The sequence below is a fragment of the Malaclemys terrapin genome, chromosome 12 (assembly GCF_027887155.1).
Source record: "Malaclemys terrapin pileata isolate rMalTer1 chromosome 12, rMalTer1.hap1, whole genome shotgun sequence".
Lineage (NCBI taxonomy): Eukaryota > Metazoa > Chordata > Testudines > Emydidae > Malaclemys > Malaclemys terrapin.
The window spans coordinates 33,312,220-33,335,584 of record NC_071516.1 but is presented as its reverse complement, the minus strand read 5'-3'; the positions used below and the strand labels follow the sequence as shown (position 1 = coordinate 33,335,584).

The 23,365-nt window shown below is 55.1% G+C and overlaps 1 protein-coding gene across 2 annotated transcripts in view; it reads right to left on the bottom strand.

Moving 5' to 3' along the window:
- Positions 1-9,334: 9,334 nt before the first annotated feature.
- The window catches only part of LOC128845908 (arf-GAP with SH3 domain, ANK repeat and PH domain-containing protein 2-like), a 103,043-nt gene continuing 89,012 nt past the window's right edge, over positions 9,335-23,365 (bottom strand). The window contains exons 20-28 of one of the 2 annotated variants that reach the window (XM_054044974.1): positions 21,809-21,876; positions 20,520-20,627; positions 19,710-19,932; positions 18,922-19,098; positions 18,181-18,244; positions 17,222-17,277; positions 15,741-15,886; positions 13,950-14,072; positions 9,335-9,652 (exon numbers count right to left, since the gene is read on the bottom strand). In XM_054044974.1, coding sequence (XP_053900949.1) covers positions 9,578-9,652; positions 13,950-14,072; positions 15,741-15,886; positions 17,222-17,277; positions 18,181-18,244; positions 18,922-19,098; positions 19,710-19,932; positions 20,520-20,627; positions 21,809-21,876 — 1,040 coding nt within the window. In that variant the 3' untranslated portion in view covers positions 9,335-9,577. The remainder of the gene's footprint in view (positions 9,653-13,949; positions 14,073-15,740; positions 15,887-17,221; positions 17,278-18,180; positions 18,245-18,921; positions 19,099-19,709; positions 19,933-20,519; positions 20,628-21,808; positions 21,877-23,365) is intronic. The other variant, XM_054044975.1, reaches the window with a different exon arrangement.

Here is a 23,365-nt window from a genome sequence, read left to right as displayed (position 1 = left end):
AAGGTTCTATAGCCATATAAATAAAAGAAATAAAACAAGGAAAGAAGTGGGACCGCTAAGCACTGAGGAAGGAATGGAGATTAAAGATAATCTAGGCATGGCCCAACACTTAAACAAATACTTTGCCTCCGTTTTTAATAAGGGTAATGAAGAGTTTGGGGTAGTGGCACAGTGGCTAATGGGAATGAGGACAGAAGTAGAAATCACCACATCCAAGGTGTAAGTCAAATTCAAACAGTTTAATGGGACCAAATTGTGGGGCCTGGACAATCTCCACCCAAGAATATTAAAGGAACTGGCACATGAATTTGCAAGCCCAATAGTAACAATTTTAAAGGCATCCCTAAACTCAGGAGCTGTACCCTATGACTAGAGAATTGCTAATATAGTACCTATTTTTTTAAAAGGAAAAAAAGTGATCCAAGAAACTACAGGCCTGTTAGTTTTACCTCAATTGTACGGAAGGTCTTGGAACAAGCTTTGAAAGAGAAAGTAGTTAAGAACATAGAGGTGAACGGTAATTGGGATAAAATACAACATGGTTTTACAAAAGGTAGATCGCGCCAGACCAACCTGATCTCCTTCTTTGAGAAGATAACTGATATTTTAGACAAAGGAAATGCATCTAATCTACCTGGATTTCAGTAAGGCATTTGATACAGTTTCACATGGAAAATTATTAGTTAAATTGGAGAAGATGGGATTAATATGAGACTTGAAAGGTAAGCAACTGGTTAAAGGGGAGAGTACAATGGGTCATACTGAAAGGTGAACTGTCAGGCTTGAAGGAGGTTACTAGTGGAGTTCCTCAGGGATCAGTCTTGGGACCAATATTATTTAACATTTTCATTAATGACCTTGGCACAAAAAGTGGGAGTGCACCAATAAAACTAGCAGAGGACACAAAGTTGGGAGGTATTGCCAATATGGAGGAGGACCAGAATATCATATAAGAAGATCTGGGTAACCTTGAAAATGGGAGTAATAAAAATGGGATGAAATATAATAATGCAAACGTATGCATTTAGGGACTAACAACAAGAATTTTTGCTATAAGCTGAGGACATATCTGTTAGAATTGACAGAGAAAGAGCTGGGTGTATTGGTTGATCACAGGATGACTATGAACTGTCAATGTGATGTGGCTGTAAAAAAGGCTAATGAAGTCCAATAATGCATCAGGTGAGGTATTTCCAGTAGAGACAGGGAAGTGTTAGCACCATTATACAAGGCACTCGTGAGAACTCCTCTGGAATAGTGTGTGCAATTCTGGTCTCCCATGTTTAAGAAAGATGAATTCAAATTGGAACAGGTGCAAAGAAGTGCTACTAGGAGAATCAGAGGATTGATGGCTTATGAGAGGAGACTCAAAGAGCTTGGCTTGTTTAGCCTAACCAAAAGAAGGCTGAGGGGAGATATGTTTGCGCTCTATAAATACATCAGAGGGACAAATACCAGGGAGGGAGAGGAGTTACTTAAGTTAAGGGCTAATGGTGGCACCAGAACAAATGACTATAAACTGGCCATCAACAAATTTAGGCTTCAAGTTAGACAAATGTTTCTAAGGCCTGGTCTACGCTACGAGTTTAGGTCGAATTTAGCAGCGTTAATTCGAATTAAGCCTGGACACGTTCACATGACGAAGCTCTTTTTTTTTTTACTTAAAGGGCCCTTTAAACCGGTTTCTTTACTCCACCTCCGATGAGGGGATAAGCGCTAAAATCGGCCTTTGCAGGTCGGAACTGGGGTAGTGTGGACGGAATTCGACGTTATTGGCCTCCGGGAGCTATCCCACAGTGCTTCATTGTGACCGCTCTGGACAGCACTCTCAACTCAGATGCACTGACCAGGTAGACAGGAAAAGCCCCGCGAACTTTTGAATTTCATTTCCTGTTTGCCCAGCGAGGAGAGCACAGGTGACCACGCAGAGCTAATCAGCACAGGTAACCATGATGGAGTCCCAGGATCACAAAAGAGCTCCATCAGTAGGTACGGGATCTGCTCGCCATATGGGGAGATGAATCAGTGCTAGCTGAACTCCGTAGCAGTAAACGAAATGGCAAAATATTAGAAAAGGTCTCAAAGGCCATGAAGGACAGAGGCCATAACAGGGATGCACAGCAGTGCCGCGTGAAAATTAAGGAGCTAAGGCAAGCCTACCACAAAGCCAGAGAGGCAAACGGAAGGTCCGGGGCAGAGCCGCAAACATGCCGCTTCTATGCGGAGCTGCATGCCATGCTAGGGGGTGCAGCCACCACTACCCCAACCGTGTGCTATGACTCCGTCAATGGAGAAACACGCAACAGGGAAGCGGGTTCGGGGTAGGAGGAAGATGAGGATGAAGATAATGGAGATAGCTCACAGCAGCAAGGAAGCGGAGAAACCGGTTTCCCCAACAGCCAGGATATGTTTATCACCCTGGACCTGGAACCAGTAACCCCCGAACTCACCCAAGGCGTGCTCCCAGACCCTGAGGGCACACAGGGGACCTCTGGTGAGTGTACCTTTGTAAATATTACACATGGTTTAAAAGCAAGCGTGTTTAGTGATTAATGATTAATTTGCCCTGGCAATCGCGGCCAGTACAGCTACTGGAAAAGTCTGTTAACATGTATGGGGATGGAACGGAAATCCTCCAGGGACATCTCCAGAAAGCTCTCCTTCATGTACTCCCAAAGCCTTTGCAAAAGGTTTCTGGGGAGGGCTGCCTTATCCCGTCCACCATGGTAGGACACTTTACCACACCAGGCTAGTAGCACGTAGTCTGGAATCATTGCATAACAAAGCATGGCAGCGTATGGTCCCAGTGTTTGCTGGCATGCAGACAACATCCATTCCTTATCTCTCTTTGTTATCCTCAGGAGAGTGATATCATTCATGGTCACCTGGTTGAAATGGGGTGATTTTATTAAGGGGACATTCAGAGGTGCCCGTTCCTGCTCGGCTGAACAGAAATGTTTCCCGCTGTTAGCCACGCAGTAGGGAGGAGGGGTGAAGTGATCATCCCAGAGAATTGGGTGTGTGTGGGGGTAGTTGGGTTTGTGCTGCATGTTAACCTGGAAACCGCAGCCCCTCCTTTTACATTGCAAACCCATTTTAAATGGCCAACCCAAGGGGTGCTTGGTATGGGAAATGAGGGCGCTATTGTTTGAAACCATTCCCACATGTTAAGAAGGTTAAAAAAGCCAAAAGACTGTGGCTTACCATGGCTGCCTGCAAGCCGAAATCTGTTGCCTGGCACTGCATGAGTGATCTCTCACACCAAACCGGCAGGCCCTCAATATAAGAGGAAAAATGCGACCTTGTAATGAAAGCACATGTGCTGTGTAATGTGAACAGCAAAATTTAACGTGAAAGAGTGTACCCATTGTTCTCTAAAATGTGTCTTTTTTAACCACCTCTCCCTTCTCCTCCACCAGCTGCAAATGTTTCTCCTTCACAGAGGCTAGCGAAGATTAGAAGGAGAAAACGGCAGACTCGGGATGATATGTTCTCGGAGTTCCAGATGTCCTCCCACGCTGACAGAGCACAGCAGAATGCGTGGAGGCAGTCAATGTCAGACTACAGAAAAGCACAATATGAACGAGAGGAGAGGTGGCGGGCTGAATCGCGGGATGAACAGAGCAAGTGGCGGGCTGAAGATGATAGGTGGCGTCAGCTTGCAGACAGAAGGCAAGAGTCGATGCTCCGGCTGCTGGAGCATCAAACTGATATGCTCCAGTGTATGGTTGAGCTGCAAGAAAGACAGCAGGAGCAGAGACCGCCGCTACAGCCCCTGTGTAACTAACAGCGCTCCTCCCCAAGTTCCATAGCCTCCTCACCCAGACACCCAAGAACACGGTGTGGGGGCCTCTGACCACCCAGTCACTCCACCCCAAATGATTGCCCGAGCATCAGAATGCTGGCCTTCAATAAGAGTTAAAGTTTTAAACTGCAGTGTGTCCTTTTCCTTCCCCCCTCCCTCACCCATCCCGGGCTACCTTGGCAATTATCCCCCTAGTTGTGTGATGAATTAATAAAGAATGCATGAATGTGAAGTAACAATGACTTTATTGCCTCTGCAAGCGGTGCTCGAAAGGGGGAGGGGAGGGTGGGGTGGTTAGTTTACAGGGAAGTAGAGTGAACTGGGTGTGGGGGGCGGAGGGTTCATCAAGGAGAAACAAACAGAAGTTTCACACCGTAGCCTGGCCAGTCACAAAACTCATTTTCAAAGCTTCTCTGATGCGCACCACACCCTGCTGTGCTCTTCTAACCGCCCTGGTGTCTGGCTGCACGTAATCAGCGGCCAGGCGATTTGCCTCAACCTCCCACCCCGCCATAAATGTCTCCCCCTTACTTTCACAGATATTGTGGAGCGCACAGCAAGCAGCAATAACAATGGGGATATTCTTTTCGCTGAGGTCTGAGCGAGTCAGTAAGCTGCGCCAGCGTGCTTTTAAACGTCCAAATGCACATTCCACCACCGTTCAGCACTTGCTCAGCCTGTAGTAGAACAGGTCCTGACTACTTTCCAGGCTGCCTGTGTACGGCTTCATGAGCCATGGCATTAAGGGGTAGGCTGGGTCCCCAAGGATCACAATAAGCATTTCAACATCCCCAACAGTTATTTTCTGGTCCGGGAAGAAAGTCCTTTCCTCCAGTTTTCGAAACAGACCAGAGTGCCTGAAGACGCGAGCATCATGTACCTTTCCTGGCCATCCCACGTTGATGTTGGTGAAACGTCCCTTGTGATCCACCAGGGCTTGCAGCAGCATTGAAAAGTACCCCTTGCGGTTTATGTACTCGGTGCTTTGTGCTCTGGTGACAAGATAGGGATATGGGTTCCGTCTATCGCCCCACCACAGTTTGGGAATCCCATTGCAGCAAAGCCATCCACTATGGCCTGCACGTTTCCCAGAGTCACTACCCTTGATATCACCAGGTCTTTCATTGCCCTGGCAACTTGGATTACAGCAGCCGCCACAGTAGATTTGCCCACTCCAAATTGATTCCCGACTGACCGGTAGCTGTCTGGCGTTGCAAGCTTCCACAGGGCTATCGCCACTCGCTTCTCAACTGTGAGGGCTGCTCTCATCCTGGTATTCTGGCACTTCAGGGCAGGGGAAGGCAAGTCATAAAGTTCCATGAAAGTACCCTTATGCATGCGAAAGTTTTGCAGCCACTGGGAATTGTCCCACACCTGCAACACAATGCAGTCCCACCAGTCTGTGCTTGTTTCCCAGGCCCAGAATCGGCATTCCACGACATGAACCTCCCCCAGTAAAACCATGATTTGTACATTGCTGGGGCCTGTACCTTCTGTGAGGTCTATGTCCATGTCAATTTCCTCATCACTCTCATCGCCCTGCTGCAATTGCCTCATCGGCTGGTCCTGGTTTTGCTTTGGCATGTCCTGGCTCTGCATATACTCCAGAGCAATGCGCGTGGTGTTCATAGTGCTCATAATTGCCGCGGTGATCTGAGCGGGCTCCATGATTCCAGTGCTATGGTGTCTGGTCTGAAAAAAGGCGTGAAACTATTGTCTGACAGAGGGAGGGAGGGAGGGAGGGGCAAGTTACGACATGGCGTACAGGTACAGGGAATTAAAATCAACAAAGGTGGCTGTGCATCAGGGAGAAACACAACAACTGTCACACAGAATGGCCCCCCCAAAGATTGAACTCAAAACCCTGGGTTTAGCAGGCCATTGATTTCACGGAGGGAGGGGGAAGCAAATTAATACAGAACAAATCTATTTTTTACATCTTAAGCTGGCAGCCGACGGTGCAGCATGACTGATAGCCCTCGGCATCTTCTGGGTGCTTGGCAGAAAATACTGGGCACTTCATAGAAAATAGCGTACTACGACTGATAGCCGCCATCATCATTGGGAAGGCAGCAGAATATGACTGGGGGACATATGGAGTTTCAGCCATCATCTGATCGAACTGCAGTACGACGACGACTGATACCAGTCGTAATACACCATCTACTGCCAAAAGGCAATTAGCTGCTGCTGTGTAGCAATGCAGCCCCACGTCTGCCAGCACCCAGAGGACATATGGTGACGGCAGGGCCGGCTTTAGGCCAATTCAACCAATTCCCCTGAATCGGGCCCTGCCCCTAAGAGGGCCCCGCGCCCAAGCCCCGGTATGGCGTACTGGCAAGAGCCAGTGTGCTGTACCCGGGTGGCCCGGCATCCCCAGGGAGCCCCAGGCCCTTTAAATTGCCACCAGAGCCCCACTGCTGGAGCCCTGGGGTAGGGCTGCGGGCCTCTGGGGGCTATTTAAAAAGTCCGGGGCTCCCGTTGCTTCTATCGCCCCAGCCCTTTAAATAGCCGTTGGAGCCCCGCCGCTTCCCCAAGGCTCCCGCGGCTATTGAAAGGGCTGGGGCAGTGGAAGCAGGGGATCCCTGGGCCCTTTAAATAGCCCCCAAACTCTGGGCTGCTGCTACCCCAGTGGGGGAGGGAGGAAGAGGAGGGGGCACTTACCATACAGGGTGGGCTGTACCCACACCCTCTGCCCGCACCAGCCCCGCATCCCCTGCCCTGCCCGCAGCCAGCTCCTGTCTCCAGCCAGCCCCGCACCCCCTGCCCTGCCCACAGCCAGCCTCTATCTCCAGCCAGCCCTGCACCCCCTGCCTGCAGCCAGCTCCTGCCACACCCCCTGCCCTGAACCCCCGTCTTGCCTGCAGCAGCCCTGCACCCCCTGTCCTGCCCGCACCAGCCCTGCACCCCCGTCTTGCCTGCAGCAGCCCCGCACCCCCTACCCTGCTGCTGCCCGCAGCCAGCCCCTCACCCCCTGCCCACAGCCAGCCCCTGCCACACCCCCGGCCCTGTCTCCAGCCACCCCCTGTTGCACCCCCCTGCGGCCCTGCCCAAAGCCAGCCAGCCCCACAGACACCCCTTCCCGCACCAGCTCTGCACCCCCTGCCCTGCCTGTAGCCAACCCCGCACCCCCTGCCCTGTCTCCAGCCAACCCCTGCCGCACCCCCCTGCCTGAACCCATCCAGTCCCGCACTCCTCTGTCTCCAGCCCTGCCAACCCCTGCGGCCCTGCCTGAAGCCAGCCAGCCCATCCCACACCCCCCTGTCTCCAGCCAGACTCGCACCCCTTACCCTGCCTGCAGCCAGACCCTACCTCCAGCCAGCCCCATGTCCAGTGGTGCCCTGCAGTTCCCAGGGCATAACCCTGCACACCTACTTCAATGAGGGGGGCAGGGAGCAGCTGGGACCCACACATGTGCACACCCTAGGGTGACCAGACAGCAAGTGTGAAAAATCGGGACAGGGGTGGGGGTAATAGGATCCTATATAAGAAAAAGACCCCAAAATCGGGACTGTCCCTATAAAATCGGGACATCTGGTCACCCTAGCACACCCCCAGGGATTGTGAAATGGAGCTCATTTCTAGTTCAGGCCCATCTTTTTAAAAAAGAACTTTAGGTAGGGTTAACATACATCCGTATTTTCCCGGACATATCAGACTTTTTGGTTCTTAAATCACCATCCGGGAGGAAATACGGACGTATGGTAACCCTATTGGTATAAAAAATACATACTGTGGCACATCCCTTAAATCAGAACTTTTTATAGGAAACCGGTTGCTAAGTAATGAAAGGCTTTTTTTACGTTTTTTTTTTTTTAGTCATCCCTGCCGGGGCCCTGCCGAAAATGTTCGAATTGGGCCCCACATTTCCTAAAGTCGGCCCTGGGTGACGGTGAGCTGAGCTGAGCTGAGCGGGCTCCATGCTTGGCGTGGTATGTTGTCTGCACAGGTAACCCAGGTAAAAAGGCGTGAATCGATTGTCTGCCGTTGCTCTGACGGAGGGGGAGGGGCCTGACGACATGTACCCAGAACCCCCTGCGACACTGTTTTGCATCATTCAGGCATTGAGATTTCAACCCAGAATTCCAATGGGTGGCGGAGACTGCGGGAACTGTGGGATAGCTACGCATAGTGCAACGTTCCGGAAGTCGACGCTAGCCTCGGTACTGTGGACGCGGTCCGCCGACTTAATGCATTTAGAGCATTTTATGTGGGGACACACACAATCGGCTGTATACAACCGATTTCTATAAAACCGGCTTCTATAAATTCGACCTAATTTCGTAGTGTAGACATACCCTGACCAACAGAGGAGTGAAATTCTGGAATAGCCTTCCAAGGGGAGCAGTGCGGGCAAAAAAACCTAAGTGGTTTTAAGACTGAGCTTGATAAATTTATGGAGGGAGTGGGATGATGGGACTGCCTATAAGGGCATGTCGCCGATCTGCGACTGCTAGCAGCAAATAGCTCCAATGGCTGGTGATGGGACACTAAATGATGAGAGTTCTGAGTTACTTCAGAGAATTTTTTCCCAAGTGCCTGGCTGGTGGGTCTTGCCCACATGCTCAGGGTCTAACTGATCGCCATATTTAGGGGTTGTGAACGAATTTTCTCCCAGGTCAGATTGGCAGAGACTCTGGGTTTTTTTGCTTTCGTCTGTAATGTGGGGCACAGGTCACTTGCAGATTTAAACTAGTGTAAATGGAGGATTCTCTGTGCCTTTAAGTCTTCAAATCATGATTTGAGGACGTCAGTAACTCAGCCAGAGAGGTCTATTACTGGAGTGGGTGGGTGAGGGTCTATGGCCTGTGGTGTGCAGGAGGTCAGACTAGATGATCACAATGGTCCCTTCTAGTCTTAAAGTCTATGAGTTCTCTCCTGTCACATGCCCCTGTCCACTGGGAACATTGATTGGTGTTTTTCTGTTCCAGCACAGCTCTGCCGGTGATTCCAGTGTGGCAGCTTTGGTGGAAAGAGGGCTCTGAACAGGGCTGGTAAAAATGCCTTAGCCTTAGCTATACTCCAGCTCCCACTAGTAGTAGCACCGGAGCAGAGAAACACTGAGAATTGTTGCCAGCACAGACAGGAACTGGTGCAGTTTCTATGGGTTTGGGTGTCAAAGTGGCTGCCAAGGTGAATGACTGGTTCAAATGGGAGAATGGAAAGAAGCCTGTTTTGGGCAGCTTCCTGGCTGGGATAGTGGAAGGGTTTGACTGGAATGGGGCTTGGGGCCTGTTTGAACCTGAGTTAACTCACGTTGATTGGGAGGAGAGTGGATGTTAATCTGGAAACTAGGGCTGAGTGTGGAACAGACATCTGTGGTGTGTCTAGAGTGGCATTTACTATCCAGTTAATCAGCAGTCAGTTATCCCATGTTAAAACAGGCTCCAAACTCTGGTGTCTCTAAACTGGCATTCTCCCAGCTTTGGCCACTCCCAGCCAGCACCATGCAGGAGTGAGTGCCGCACTGCTGTGTGGGAGGCTGCACACTGAACAGTTGGAGCTGAAAGCAGAACTCAAAGACACCTGATAGGATACTTGATTGCAATTCAGGAGACAGGCAAAGCCCTGACCCCTCCAAGCCCCGCTTTGGGCCCCGTGGGCCGAACCACATACTGCAGGCCTGAAGGTGAGAGTGACAAGGTACAAGAGATGAGACAGCACAAGCTCGCCAAGTGTGTTCTCTGCAGGAAGCCTGCTGAAAACAGGGAGTCTGGGGGATCTGCACTTCGAGCAGCTGAGATGTTCCTTCTTCTGTCAGCCATCCAGGTCCTATTCACTCAGCACGTGAACAAATGATGCTGGGAAGACGCCTTTCCTGTGGGGCTGCCCTTCAATCCAGCCGTTCTGTGAAGAGAAAAGCCAGCAAAGGCTTAGTCAGCTATGGCTCTTCCATGGGGTTGGGTAGCCAGTGGAAAGGAACTGACTACAGTAATGACTGCAAGTCCTAAAGCAGCCCGGGCAGTGCACAGCCACTCCAATCTCCACACTAGCCAACTCCCCTGAGAACAAGGCCAGGTTCTGGGCAGGTTACGAGGGTCTCAGCAAGCTTGCATTAGTTACTCTAGTCTTTCCTGAATCACTGAAGGCAGAATGGTATTGTGAGTGGATCTCGAATCCGGGCCCCTGGATCCCCAGGCAGTGCTCAGTCCACAGCCACTACCCAGCAGCTCACCTGAGCCACTGGAGAAGGGAACCAATGAAGCTCTAGCTCACAAAGGGCTCTGCCTCCGAAGCTCCTGATTGGGGGGAATGTCCAGCACCATGGACTGGCTGGGGAGTTCTGTTTAGACCAGAAAGGGACAGGAAGTTGTCTGAGCAACAAGAGGAATCCCTGGCTGGCTGCTGCTACTACTACTATGGACCCTGCCTGCTTGCATGACTCCTGGTTCCTGCCTTCCTCCCTGTTGCGGTCATCCTCATCCCAGACCCCCATCTGTTCCCAGTTCCTGCTTTCCTGCCTCACTCCGCATCCCTGCTCCTATGCCCGACCCCGATGCTGACTCCAGCTTCGACCCGTGGCATGGCGCCTGACTCTAGCCACGAGGCCTGACCACCCAGGCCCCAATCATTACAGGAACCAGGGCACTGCCATCCAGGGTTCCAGCTAGGGTTTCCAACTGTCTAATAACCCAAACCCAAACACCCTTGCCCTGCCCCTTCCCCGAGGCCCCGCCCCGCTCACTCCATTCCCCCCTCCCTCCGTCACTTGCTCTCCCCCACCCTCACTCACTTTCACTGGGCTGGGAGGGGGTGTGGGCTCTGGGCTTGGGCCAAGGGTTTTGGAATATGGGAGGGGGCTCTGGGCTGAGCCTGGGGCAGAGGGTTGGGGTGCAGGAGGAGGTGCGGGGTGCAAGCTCTGGGAGGGAGTTTGGGTACTGGACGGGGCTTGGGATTGGGGGTTGGGGTGCGGGCTGGGGCAGGGAATTGGGGTGCAGGACAGGGTGTGGGGTGCAGACTCTAGGAGGGAGTTTGGGTGCAGGAGAGGTCTCAGGGCTGGGGCAGGGGATTGGGGTGTGAGAGGGGGTGAGGGGTGTGAGTTCCAGCTGGGGGGTGCTTACCTCAGGCAGCTCCTGGACGGCAGTGCAACCAGGCTAAGGCAGGCTCCCTGCTTGCCCTGGCCCCACACTGCTCCTGGAAGCAGCCAGCATGTCCCTGTGGCCCCTGACTCCGCAGCTCCCATTGGCCGGGAACTGCAGCCAATGTGAGCTGCAGGGATGGAGCCTGCCTTAGCAGGAGCCACCCAAGGTAAATGGGGCCGGGGGCACCTCACGCTTCCCCCTCCGCACACCGCTCCCGGAAGCGGCTGGCACGCCCCCGGGGAGACAGGGGGCTCCGTGCGCTGCCCCTGCCTGCAGGCACTGCCCCCGCAGCTCCCATTGGCCGCAGTTCCTGGTGGGTGCTGGGGAGGGGGACGCAGTGCTCAGGCGGGGGGAGTCGCGTCCCAGGGGGGCATGGGTGCTGGGCGGGGATTCGTGGGGCTGGACCAGGCTCCCTACCCAGATCCTGGGAAGTGGTGATCCCAGCTCCCTAGCTCCACATGCTGCGTCTGCTCCGCTCCAAGCCCCGGTCCTGCAGCTCCCATGTGGAGCTAGGATCTGAGGGAGAGGAACCCCCCCCCCGCCCCCCCAGTAAGCACTGGCCCCAATCCCAAGCCCTGAGCCCACACCCAAACTCCTTCTGCTGGGGGGCAGAGGGGCCCCCTGAGACTGCCCCAGCGGCAGCCAGTGGTATCTGAAGTTAGGAATAGCGTCCATGCATCTATTACAAATGTGTTTACACCTGGGGAATGCAATCAGTCTAGATGGCTGGCTGGGAAGGGCCATTAGGGAGAACAATAGGTCTTAGAAGGTGCTAATCTTCCACCAGGGAGCCTTCCTGGGAAGTCTTCTTGAGGACGCTGCAAACAGCCTCTGAGTCATGGCTGCGGTGGCCCTACAGGGACATGTGACCAAGTCACCTGGTACTGGACTCCATGATAATACTAGTGTTTTTCCACTGAGCAGGCGTGGGAATCAAACTGGGAGACAAAGGATTCCCGCCATATGCAAAAACTATTTAAGGTAGGGGAGCAGGGCCGGCTCTGGCTTTTTTGCCGCCCTAGGCAAAAAAGCCACCCGCCGCCCCCCCTCCTCCCAGCTCGGCAGGGGAGGGCAATCCCCCACCGGCCGGAGCACCGGGGGGAGGGCGGCGAGCCCGCCGTGGCTCTGCTCTCCCCGGCGGCCAGAGTGCCGGGAGGAGGGCGGAGAGCCCCCGGCGGCAGGAGCGCCGCGGGGAGGGCGGCAAGCCCAGTCGCTGCCCCGCTCTCGGGCTGGAGCGCCCCGCCGCGCCGCCCCCCTCCAGGCGCTGCCCCAAGCACATGCTTGGTGGGCTGGTGCCTGGAGCCGGCCCTGTAGGGGAGTGACATCTCCGTGGTTCATTCTTCACTGACTCCCTGCCCAAGAAAGAGGACTGAACTAGGGGAGAAGGGCTTAATCCAGGCTAGAGGGTTGTCTAGCCTGTGAAAGGAATAACTGGAGTTTTAAGCTGCAAGCAAGGGCAGGTTGCCTTCAAGAATCTCTGCAATCTGCCTAAAACAACATTTAGGGTGAGAATTTGCTGCACATATCCAATTTCTTTAGAATATTAACTTTAGATTGTGTTTTTGTTTTATTTGCTAGGTAATCTGCTTTGATCTGTTTGCTATCCCTTATAATCACTTAAAATCTATCTTTTGTAGTTAATAAACTTGTTTTGTCTAAAGCCAGTGTGTGGAAATCATAACTGTGGGGCAGAAAGCTGTGTATATTCCTCTCCACATAGAGGGCGAATTTCATGAGCTTATATTGCACAGATCTCTGTGCAGCGCAAGACGGCATAATTTTGGGTTTACCCTCTAGAGGGGGAGTGCACTTGAGTACTGGGCAGTACCTTAGCTGAGCCTTCCCATGCAGAGCTGATCTCAGCATCTGTGTGAATCTGCAGCTGGGTGTGTCCCTGCCTGTATGTGTGCTGGTAAAGTGCAGGCTGAAGCCCGAGGGAGGGCTTGGCAGGCTGCAGAGCAGTACAGTGTTAAGGGAACCCAGACTGGTGGGTCAGGCGGGCTCAGTGGTACCCCAGTCCCAGGTGGCACCCCAGAGACGGGGGAGAGGGGACCTGTCACAATTATTATTTTTTAATAAAATGGTGACATCTGTATTGTTTGTCTTGGAAGAGCCAGCCATAAGTTAGATTTCTAGATGTCCAGTAGAGATGGGACAGGTACAACTGGTTCCCAATATTCTAACATTTGCATTTCAAGTTTGTAGCTGGTTAGCGCAACAGCAGAACCTGAAGTGCTGAAGGAGAGTAGGTGTGACAGGACAAGCGGATTAACAGGTATCAGTGCAAGAGGCAGAGGGAAGAAAGAGCCAATGAGGGTTTGGGCGAGCACATCAGAGTGGAGAGTGCAGAGGGCTGGGTGCAGAGCTCTGGAGATCAGCAAGGCAGGAGTGGGACTGCTCAGCTCTAACCAGGAGACCATGAAAAAAACAGGACAGCGGTCCAGGGGAGGCAAGGGAGGAAGGCAGCTTGGCTAAGATTCTGGGAGCTGTGGCTAGAGAAGGGCTTGGTGTGCAGGTCAAGGGGACATCAGCATGTGTAACCCACACACCTCCTGGGTGTTCTGTCCCATCTAGTGGCACCGAGACCACTTAGAGAGAGAGTTAAAATGAGTCTGCTCTACAGCCTTAGTTAAGAGTCAGTGGCTTTTAGTTCATGCAGTAGAGACTCATACACTAAGCTCCAGAGACCCCAGGTTTGATCCCACCCACCAACAACCAATGTCTGTCGGTGTTACAAGTAGGGGCTCGTCCGAGATCTCAACTGGGAAACCTCTGAAGCTTGGGATGTGCTTCCTCAGCTAGGGGAAGTATGTAACCCATACACCTGGGTGTGGTGTTCTGTCCTGTCTAATGGCACCAAGACCACTGAGAGAGAGAGAAAATGACCTGCCCTACAGCTTCAGCTAAGAGCCAGTGGCTTTTAGCTCACGCACTAGAGACTCATGCACTATGCTCCAGAGGTCCCCAGTTTGATCCTGCCCGCTGGCAACCGGGGCTCTGTCGGCACTACACATGTGCACTGGAACCTGCAGTGCTGTACTACAGCGTAGGCCGATACTTACCCACCAATTGCAGTCCTCCTCTTCGGCCACAATGATGATCTCCCCCGCACGGAAGGTCAGCTCATCCTCACGGTCAGCCTGACAGTCATACAGGGCTCGGACCTGGAAGAAGCGCGGTTTACTCTGCAAATCAGGAGGGGAGAACACCATCAAGCCTGGATCCCTTGTCTAATGCGTCCTGCACCATGCTCTTTGGTAGACACAAACACTTGCAGCCTGAGCACAGTGGCATTTTGGTCCCCAAGCCCCTGTGCACTCAGGGCAGGAGAGAATCCCCTCCAGGCTCATGGGTGGGGAACACCAACCAGCATGGGAGCAGGTGAGTGAGGGACATGCCATGGGGCCGCAGGGGATCAGGCTGGGAGAGTGCTGGGGGCAGAGGGGAGGCGAGTGCTGGGTGGCTGTGGGTGCTTTGGGAGCTCTGGAGGGGGTGGCGAAGGGCTGCAGGGGTCCAGAAGTGGGAGACTGTGTAGTGTGGCGCTGGCAGCTTCCTAACTGCAGTGTTCTTCCATATAATTGCCAACTTTCTAATTTCTGAAAACCGGACCCCTTGCCCCGCCTCTTTCCCCCCAAGGTCCCAGGCCCTGCCCTGCCTCTTCCCCAAGGCCTTGCCTCTTCTCTCAAGGCCCTGCCTCTGCTCCACCTCTTCCCGTGAAGCCCCACCTCTTGCTGGCTCCTCTCCCCCACCTTCACTCGCTGCTCTACCCTCCCCCTCTTTCCTCGTTGCTTGATCCTCACCACCTCTCTCCCCCTGCCTCCACAGCTGGGCTCTCTCTGCTTCTCCCTGGCTGGGACAGGAGCTGCAGCCTCATGCGGACCCTGATGTCTGCCTGCCCATGAGATGCAGTGGGAGGATGTGGGTTGATGGCCTGGCGCCTCTCTCCCTCCTGCAGTAACCGGACTTTGGTGTCTGGTCAGTAAATCTGACTGGACACTGCTAGGTCCCCTTTTCGACCGGACTTTACAGTTTTCAACTGGCAGTATTTGGTCCTGCCATGCGGGCAGGGGACTGGACTCGATGACCTCTCGAGGTCCCTTCCAGTCCTAGAATCTATGAATCTATGAATCTATGAAACTGTACACCTGGAAACCCTATAATCTTCCTGGAGACAGCAAGTCCTGTGTCCTTGTTTATTTGCTGCCCTGCGGGCCTTTGGGGGAGAGGGGGGCTTGTGTGGAGCTCTCCCGGGGGCAGGGAGCCAGGGGGAAGGGTTGGTGCTAGGAAGGGAGAGGTGGGAGAGTGAGGCACAGGCTCTGGCCTCCACAGGGCACCCCCAGGAGGCTGAGGGCCTGATCTGCAGCATGCAGTCTTCACCTTGCACTGTGTGTACCTTCCCACCACACACACGCCTGCGTCTGCCCGGGCAGAGGAGCTGACACGTCCCCGGGGATGCATGCTCACCCACTCTGCATGTGCTTTCAGGGGAAGGGAGCAGGCAAGATGTACAGGGACCCCAGTCCCTCCCTTCAGAAATCAGGCCCTGTGGAGCTGCTGGCCGCAGGGCAGTCTGCTCCGGCTGTGTGGGGATAAGAGGGATGAGCACCTAGGGACTTGGGCTAGCCTCTGCTCCCCATGGTGTTTTGTGAATGCCCCCGCAGGGGGAGGGCTCCATGCCTGCAATCAGCTCCTGCCATTTCCACGTGGCTCTGCTGCCCTCCGAGTCCTGTCCATGGCTGGGGTGCCAGCAGGGCAGCGCTGGAGTTAGAAGGGGGGCACGTTTGCCAACATTACAACCAAATACGGAGAGAAAAGGGGGATCTGAGCGCGACATCCCAGACCAGAGCACCTACCAGGCCATCCCTCCTTGGGATCGGGGGCGGCACGTCCTGTGCTGGGCCAGAGCCTCCACCTGGGTCTTGTGAGGGCCACGGCAGCCCACGGCTTCTTCCTTTGCTGGGGCTGGCCTCAAAGAGCGGCTCCACTGTCTCCAGGGCAGCTAGGACACCAGCAGAACAGTCACCAACTCCCTCTCTTCACAGGCAATCAGCACCACCCTCTGCCAGCCAAGCTCCCTCACTATCCTGGTCAGCTGGCTGGGCAAAGGAGGGAGACAGGAGAACAGCTGGGCTGGGGCAAGATGGCAGAGGGCAGTGGGGCTGGGGTTAGATGGCAGAGAGCTGGGCAAGGAGAGGGATGGCAGAGGGGCTGGGGAAAGGTATGGTGGCGGAGGGGTGGGGCAGTGGAGGGTGGCAGTGCTGGGCGAGGGGAGGGATGGCGGAGGGGCTGGGGGAGAGGTGCGGTGGCGGAGGGGTGGGGCAGTGGAGGGTGGCAGTGCTGGGCGAGGGGAGGGATGGCGGAGGGGCTGGGGGAGAGGTGCGGTGGCGGAGGGGTGGGGCAGTGGAGGGTGGCAGTGCTGGGCGAGGGGAGGGATGGCGGAGGGGCTGGGGGAGAGGTACGGTGGCGGAGGGGTGGGGCAGTGGAGGGTGGCAGTGCTGGGTGAGGGGAGGGATGGCAGAGGGGCTGGGGGAGAGGTACGGTGGCGGAGGGGTGGGGCAGTGGAGGTGGCAGTGCTGGGCGAGGGGAGGGATGGGGAGGGGCTGGGGGAGAGGTACGGTGGCGGAGGGGTGGGGCAGTGGAGGGTGGCAGTGCTGGGCGAGGGGAGGGATGGCGGAGGGGCTGGGGGAGAGGTACGGTGGCAGAGGGGTGGGACAGTGGAGGGTGGCAGTGCTGGGCGAGGGGAGGGATGGCAGAGGGGCTGGGGGAGAGATACGGTGGCGGAGGGGTGGGGCAGTGGAGGTGGCAGTGCTGGGCGAGGGGAGGGATGGGGGAGGGGCTGGGGGAGAGGTACGGTGGCGGAGGGGTGGGGCAGTGGAGGGTGGCAGTGCTGGGCGAGGGGAGGGATGGCAGAGGGGCTGGGGGAGAGGTACGGTGGCGGAGGGGTGGGGCAGTGGAGGGTGGCCGTGCTGGGCGAGGGGAGGGATGGTAGAGGGGCTGGGGGAGAGGTACGGTGGCAGAGGGGTGGAGCAGTGGAGGTGGCAGTGCTGGGTGAGGGGAGGGATGGCAGAGGGGCTGGGGGAGAGGTACGGTGGCGGAGGAGTAGGGCAGTGGAGGGTGGCAGTGCTGGGTGAGGGGAGGGATGGTGGAGGGGCTGGGGGAGGGGTGAGATGACAAAGAGTGGTGGAGGGGGTTGGAGAGGGATGGGATGGTGGCGGGCAGCTGGGCTAGGCGGGCAGTGCCTCCAAAGTGAGGGGTGCAAGGGCAGGAAGCTGGGCCCGATGTGGCAGGCTGCGGGTAGGTTCTGGTAGCCAAGCAGGGCTCAGGTCGTCCTTACCAAGGTGTGTCGTGTCCTTGGTGGTGGAGTGGCTGGTGCCCTGGCGGGATCCGGTGCTGAGGGAAGCCGCAGAGAAGGGCTGGTCACTCAGACAGGACGAGGATGGGTGGGGTGCAGAATGGGGCCCCAGGTACCCTGCGCTTCTGAGGCGCGGCTCGGTGGGCAGCAGATCTCAGGTGGGCCCCAGGGCTCTGTGGGATTCCCTTGCTGGCTGCTGACTGCCAGCCAGCCCGACTGGCAGGCAGAGCCACATAGGAGTATGACACTAGCTGGGTTATGGGCTTGGCCCGGGGTCTTTCTCCAGTGGTGGAGGCAGGCCATCCAGGAGCCCCGCCGCATTCAGCCGTGCTGCAGCCTCCATGGAGGGCAGCCTGGGCTCCTGCCATGGGGAAGGGGACAGGAGATGAGAGGGCAAAGCCTCACCCACACCTCGCCATAATGCCACGGCCACCACCCCTCCCACGGGAAGGGGCCATTGCACAGGGCAGCTGGCCAGACATGTCCATGCCAGGGCACTGGGACATGATATTTAGCAACAGCAGCACGTGGCACCCAGAGCCATCACCAAGGGTCCCAGTCCTGGGACAGCGGCCCTGGGAGACAATGGCTGCAGATGGCAGCGTCCCCCTGTCCCCCTCTCTCCCACCCCACCTGTTTCAGCCTCCTTTTGGGTGTGAGGCACAATCAGGACACTCACCTCCCCTGAACACTGACAAGCCCCCAGCTGTGCAGGGAGCTCCCAGAGAGCCCCAGGTTACCCTGCCCCACAGAGAGGCCTTCTGCCCAGGAAGCTCTCCCCTGTGATCCCCAGAGGCCCTGCATAGCTCGTCCCAGGTTCATGGGGCTTGTAGCCAAGTGACGTGACTAGGCTCCAGCTCTCTCAGCTTCATGTGAACTCAGGCCGAGGCTAAGGGGTGCCAGGGCCTTGCCCCTCAGTGAGCTCAGCCATGGGGAGTTACCTCAGTCTCCTGGGAGGGTCTCCTGCTGCAGAATGGCCTTTGGGAGGTGAGGAGGATCCAGAATCTGACCGGGAGAAGAGAAATGGCCTGAGCAATGGAGAAACAGGTGGTGTGTTGCCCGGGGGTGGTGCCTTCTCGGCAGCTGCTGACCCACTGCGGATGGGCAATGCGCACATCCACGCCATGCCCCACCCCTACTCAGCACCGGGGACACCCTCCCGGGCACGGGGCAAGCGTTCAGCTACTGCCGTAGCACCCCTAAGAGCTGAGCCTGGCCCAGAGTTGGGAGCGATGTACTATGCCAGCCAGGACGGCCAGGGATTCCCAGGTGCAGATGCTTTGCACTGGGATCACATGCGGCTCCGAGGTTCAGTACATTCCCCCATGCCCCACAGGCCTGGCCAAGGAGCCTCAGATCCCCAGGGAAGGGAACAATCCAGGGTGAAGGGCTGGCACAGGGTTAGTCCCTGGCAGCTGCACGGTTCAGTCCGCTGCCGTCTGCGGATCCTCTCCATCCCTGTGCTCTCTGACCTTTGGGGGGGGGTGCATCTCCCAGGATTCAACTGGAAGGGCCAGACCCTGCAATCCCAGGGAGCTGGACATGCCCACCAGGCCAGGACTGACAGGAATGGTGTCTACCTTGGGCAGGGATGGATCCAAGGGCAACGGAGACAGAGTGAGTGTCCTCAGCTCCCCAAGCTTCTTCCCCACAGAGCCCCATCCTGCTGGCCAGTCCCTTACCTGGAGCCAGGCTGCTTGGGCTGGGCTGCGTGGGGCTGAGCGGCACCCAGGGCACAGGCTCTGATGAGGTTCGTCTGTGCTTGATGCTCAGAGGTAGCGACAGGATCTTCCTGACTCCGGGGTCCACAGCACTGGCCAGCAGGCTGGCAGGAGGAGCGGGCGGGGGCACATTGGGAGCTACACAAAATCAACAGCAAGTCTGGCACTGAGAGGAGAGCAGAGGGAGAGGGAGGGGGACATGTACAGGGTGGGGGCTACTGACAGTTTTGGTGGAAAGGGCCTCAGCTGGTGTACATCAGAGTAGCTACATGGACATTAACAGCAGGGCTGATTTACACCTGCTGAGAATCTAGCCTGAGATGGACAAAAACTTAGAGGGGCTGATACTGAATTGCATGGATAGCTACTAATGCTGCCCCTTGTAGCTGGGGGGCTGCCCCGCCTCAGCCCCTGAGAGGTCACCGCCCTCCCTACATGGAGATTCACTGAAGACATTTCCTCACAGACATTTGCTGCAGGTGGATTGGTCTGGGCCTGACTGCTTTGACAATGCTTGCTCTAGGCCTTGGCCCAGGGGTGGTCAGCCCCGGGGTTGGGGCAGGGAGCTGCAGGGATGGGGCATTGTCAGTGGGGCCAACAGTACAATGAACTGCCAATTTTGCCCAGGATAAGAAGGAAGGGCATCGCTATTGTTTGAAATCTGTCCAGCCAGACTCCCCTGCTCTGGGGCTGGCCCTACCCCGCAAACCCCACTGCTGCGGCAGGGCTACCATGAAGGAAAGTCTCACCTCGGTTTACACTGCGTGGTGGAAGAGGCGGCACACATGGAGCAGAGCCAGGGGCTGCTGGTATGTGGGAGTGAGGGTGTGCATAGATGTCATGCAATTTCCCCTGGGGAGCTGGAATTGCACCCTTTGAAAGCCCTGCTGCATTTCCCCATGGCTGAGAGGCAGTGGCAGGTGAATGGTAGCAGCTCTGAGGGCGGAGAATGCGCTCCTTCGGGGAACCCAACTGAAAAGAAGAGACAGGCCTGTTGTTTATGTGGAGCTGTGAACTGATGAAGACTTTTGGTCACTGCAACCTGGGCTGGATTCAATCCAGCAAGCTTCAGCCGAAAAGCTCTTTCATCCTCAACTGCCGAGTTCCCTGAGCACATGATACATGCATGTGTCGTGCCAATTTCTAAGCAGGCAGACGGACAGACGAAAGAGTTCCACACCCGGTAAATTACTGTAACGATAATAAGGCAGGTGATAAACAGCAAATAGCATGGCTGCAGCAAATCCCATTCCAGCCCAGTTTCAGCTCCTGCGTTGATGGCACAATGTGGAAGAGAAAATGGGTGCCGTATTTTTGCTCATCTTCAGTGAAGCATCCAATACAGTTTCACATGATAACCTCGAAGGGAAATGAGGCAGGATCAGAGGCAGCTGCAATAAGGTGGACAGGCAAGATCTGCACATGTAGCCCTGGTTAATGGCTCAGTGATGGGAAGAAGTGCTGAGCCAGGTCTGTGCTGCGTCCATACCAGTCAATATATATGTGGGCAAGAACCTCGGCTTGTAGCTGGGGACAGCTGTAGTGTGCTGGGATCTCACCTTCTCATCCAGATCATCGTCGCTCTCATACATGTCATCCTGGCCCAGCCGCCACTCATATTCCACGTGAACACGCATGTTGAACTGATTGTTTTGAGCCTGCAGCAGCTGGAACACAGAGGAATCAGGCTCAGGTCAAACTCTCTCCTATACCCACCTACAGTGCCCTGCATCAAGGCTGAAAGTGGAGTGGGCAGCCCAGGGTCACAGAGACAGGTCCTGGGGGAAGACACACCTCAGTCTGAAGCAATGGTTTCCAGCTGATAAGCATGGTACCCAGGCTGCCCCACCTCTACCTGGGGACTTTCCTACAACCTTCCTTCTCTTCCCAGGACACTGCTGTTTGCATTGGAGCCCTAACACATGGCCCTGGGCAGCACAAAAGCAAGATTTTTGGGTGGTTTCTGCGCTCTGGGTGTGGGATCCTGCTATATGCCAGCGGGAGATCATACCATGGCAGACCGGCTCTGAGCCCAGCAGCTATAGCCACAGAGACCTCTCAACCTGGCAAATCCAGACCATGTCCCATCAGTACTGACTCTGATTTTGTTAGCTGGGAGAAGAAACACCTCTCTAACCTCAAAGTCTGCACTACCACTAGAAATGTCTCCAAATTAGCTGTCCCATCCCCCAAGTGGGATCTGAACGAATCCCATTCTCTGTCAGCAACAGCAGACCAGGCATCTGCCTGAGGTCACTTTATGTCCTGCTCTGCATCCCTCATGGGTACCAGCAGAGCCCTAGCAACTCAGACAAGGCCTTGCATCAGGGCACCAGCTGTCAGCCAGGACCAGCAGAAGCAGCATGCATTGCCTGCAGCACTCCTAGGCGATCCTGGATGAGCCGGGGGGGCAACCCCCATCTCTCCCCCTACCCCTAAGCTCAGAACCCCCTACCAATCAGGCAAAGTTCAGGTCAGATTCCAGACCAAGAAGAGACCAACCTCACAGAATTCAGCCAAGTCAACACATGGAGCCCGGTGCAGCCTGGGCCACAAGCTTAGGTGTCTTGTTGGCACTGTGCAACTATGGGCAATAAAGCCAAGTGCCATGGACCTCCACTGAACAAGAGGCAAGACCTTAGAAGGGAGCTATTTGCCCAGCACACTGCTAGAGCTATGCTGGAGGGAGTGCAATGTGAACTCAGGGAAGCACCATGCAGAAGCAGTGTGGTGGGGCTGCCACCTTCCCCTTCTAACAAGATCCAATCCCTGGCTTGCTACTGAGTGCCCCACCTGCTGCGTGGAGCTCACACTCCAAGGGTGGAGACTGTAAGGTGCCATTTCTTACCAGTTCTTCACATAGGGAGTGTCTCATGCGCCTGGCCACATCCAGGGCCGTCTCTTCAGCTTCATTGGCTGTGGGGGAAAAGCAGTTGTCATGAGCCCTGTGAGCGCGAAGGCAGTTCCTGCTAGGGAGTCTGTCCTGGGAGTTCCATGCTAACCTCCGTCTCCTCTAGCTCTTGCTCTGAGTGAGTGAGTTGTTTGGGTGCTTCTATGTGGGATGCAGGATTTCAGAGCTCCTGGCGCGGTGCTGGCACAGGGGAGTTTAACATTTGGCTGCCAAGCCTTGGGAGTTTTGGCTTCCCTCAGATCAGGACACACCTTTAGCCCCCTGATTGGCCCCCCGCAGAATTTGCTCTGCACACGAGCACAGATATGTGTATAGCCAGAGACTGTAAAGAGGAGAGAACAACCAAATAGCCCTTGCTACTAAATGGTTCCTGTCACAAGAGGCAGCCTTTAAAGGTAAATGTGTGACACCGCTGACAAACGCGTGATAAAGATACAGACACTAATTAGTTCTCATAATTTTACTGCCAGCCTGAACTTTAAAGTGGAATTCTTTATAAATCTCAAAGGTCAAAAACAGGTACATTTTTCATACCCTCATGCACAGCAGATTATTAGCTCTTTGGTCAGGGCTCAAAAACAGCTGGCATATGTCCATACACCATACCAGTACTGCTCCACGCCCGCTCTTTTGTTCTCCAGAATCTCAGCCCTCGTTTTTTAAGAAAGGAAGTCTCTAGCTGTTCTGTGAGCAAAGTATCACTTGTGCAGATGTGTCTGCTTGAGTCTGGAATGGCAGCTCTGAAAAGGGTGCCCTGCCTCATTCATCTTAGGGAGGTGATTGCTCAGAGGCCTAGGGATGAACATTCAGGTGTCACCCTGGGGAGCTATTTCCTCCCCCTGGATGAGAGGAAAGTGAGGGCCACACACCTGCCATTTACTGAGTAACAGCTCATGTTGGTGCTGCAGGTGGGTGGCACTGGACAGATGCCACAATTCATTTCTTCCCCAGTCTAAAAGGTGCTGAACCCAGCAGAGCCCAAATGTTGTTCAGGCCCTGCCAAGGCAGAACCAAGCTCAAGGAGCCCAGTCGGCACACCATCATATTCTGAACATCGACATAATCTACTGTGTCTCATGTCTCGTGCTGGCGATGCACCAGGGTGGAGCTTATTTTGTGGGCAGAGCCCAGAAGAGTAACACCCACCTCTATCCCCAGTCTGACCCATCTTTAGCTTTGAAACAAAAGTTAGCAACCCTAGTCAGAATAGAGTTGAGCTCCCTCAGCCACTTAGGCCTGAATGCACAAAAGGACATAGGATGGTTACACTGAGCATTGCAACGCCGAACTCTTGGGCACCTAGGAAATCCTGGGAACACCTTGTAACTCTCAAAGCCTGAGGTAGGCGCCTAGGAGCGGGGAGAGAGATGCACCTTAGAATGCAAATCACAAAAGCCAGCAGGCTAGGCGCCGAGGAGATGCCAACCAGAGGGGTGTGCACTAAACCCCAGCTCTCTCTCAGGCTACGTCTACACTACTGAGGGGGGATCGATT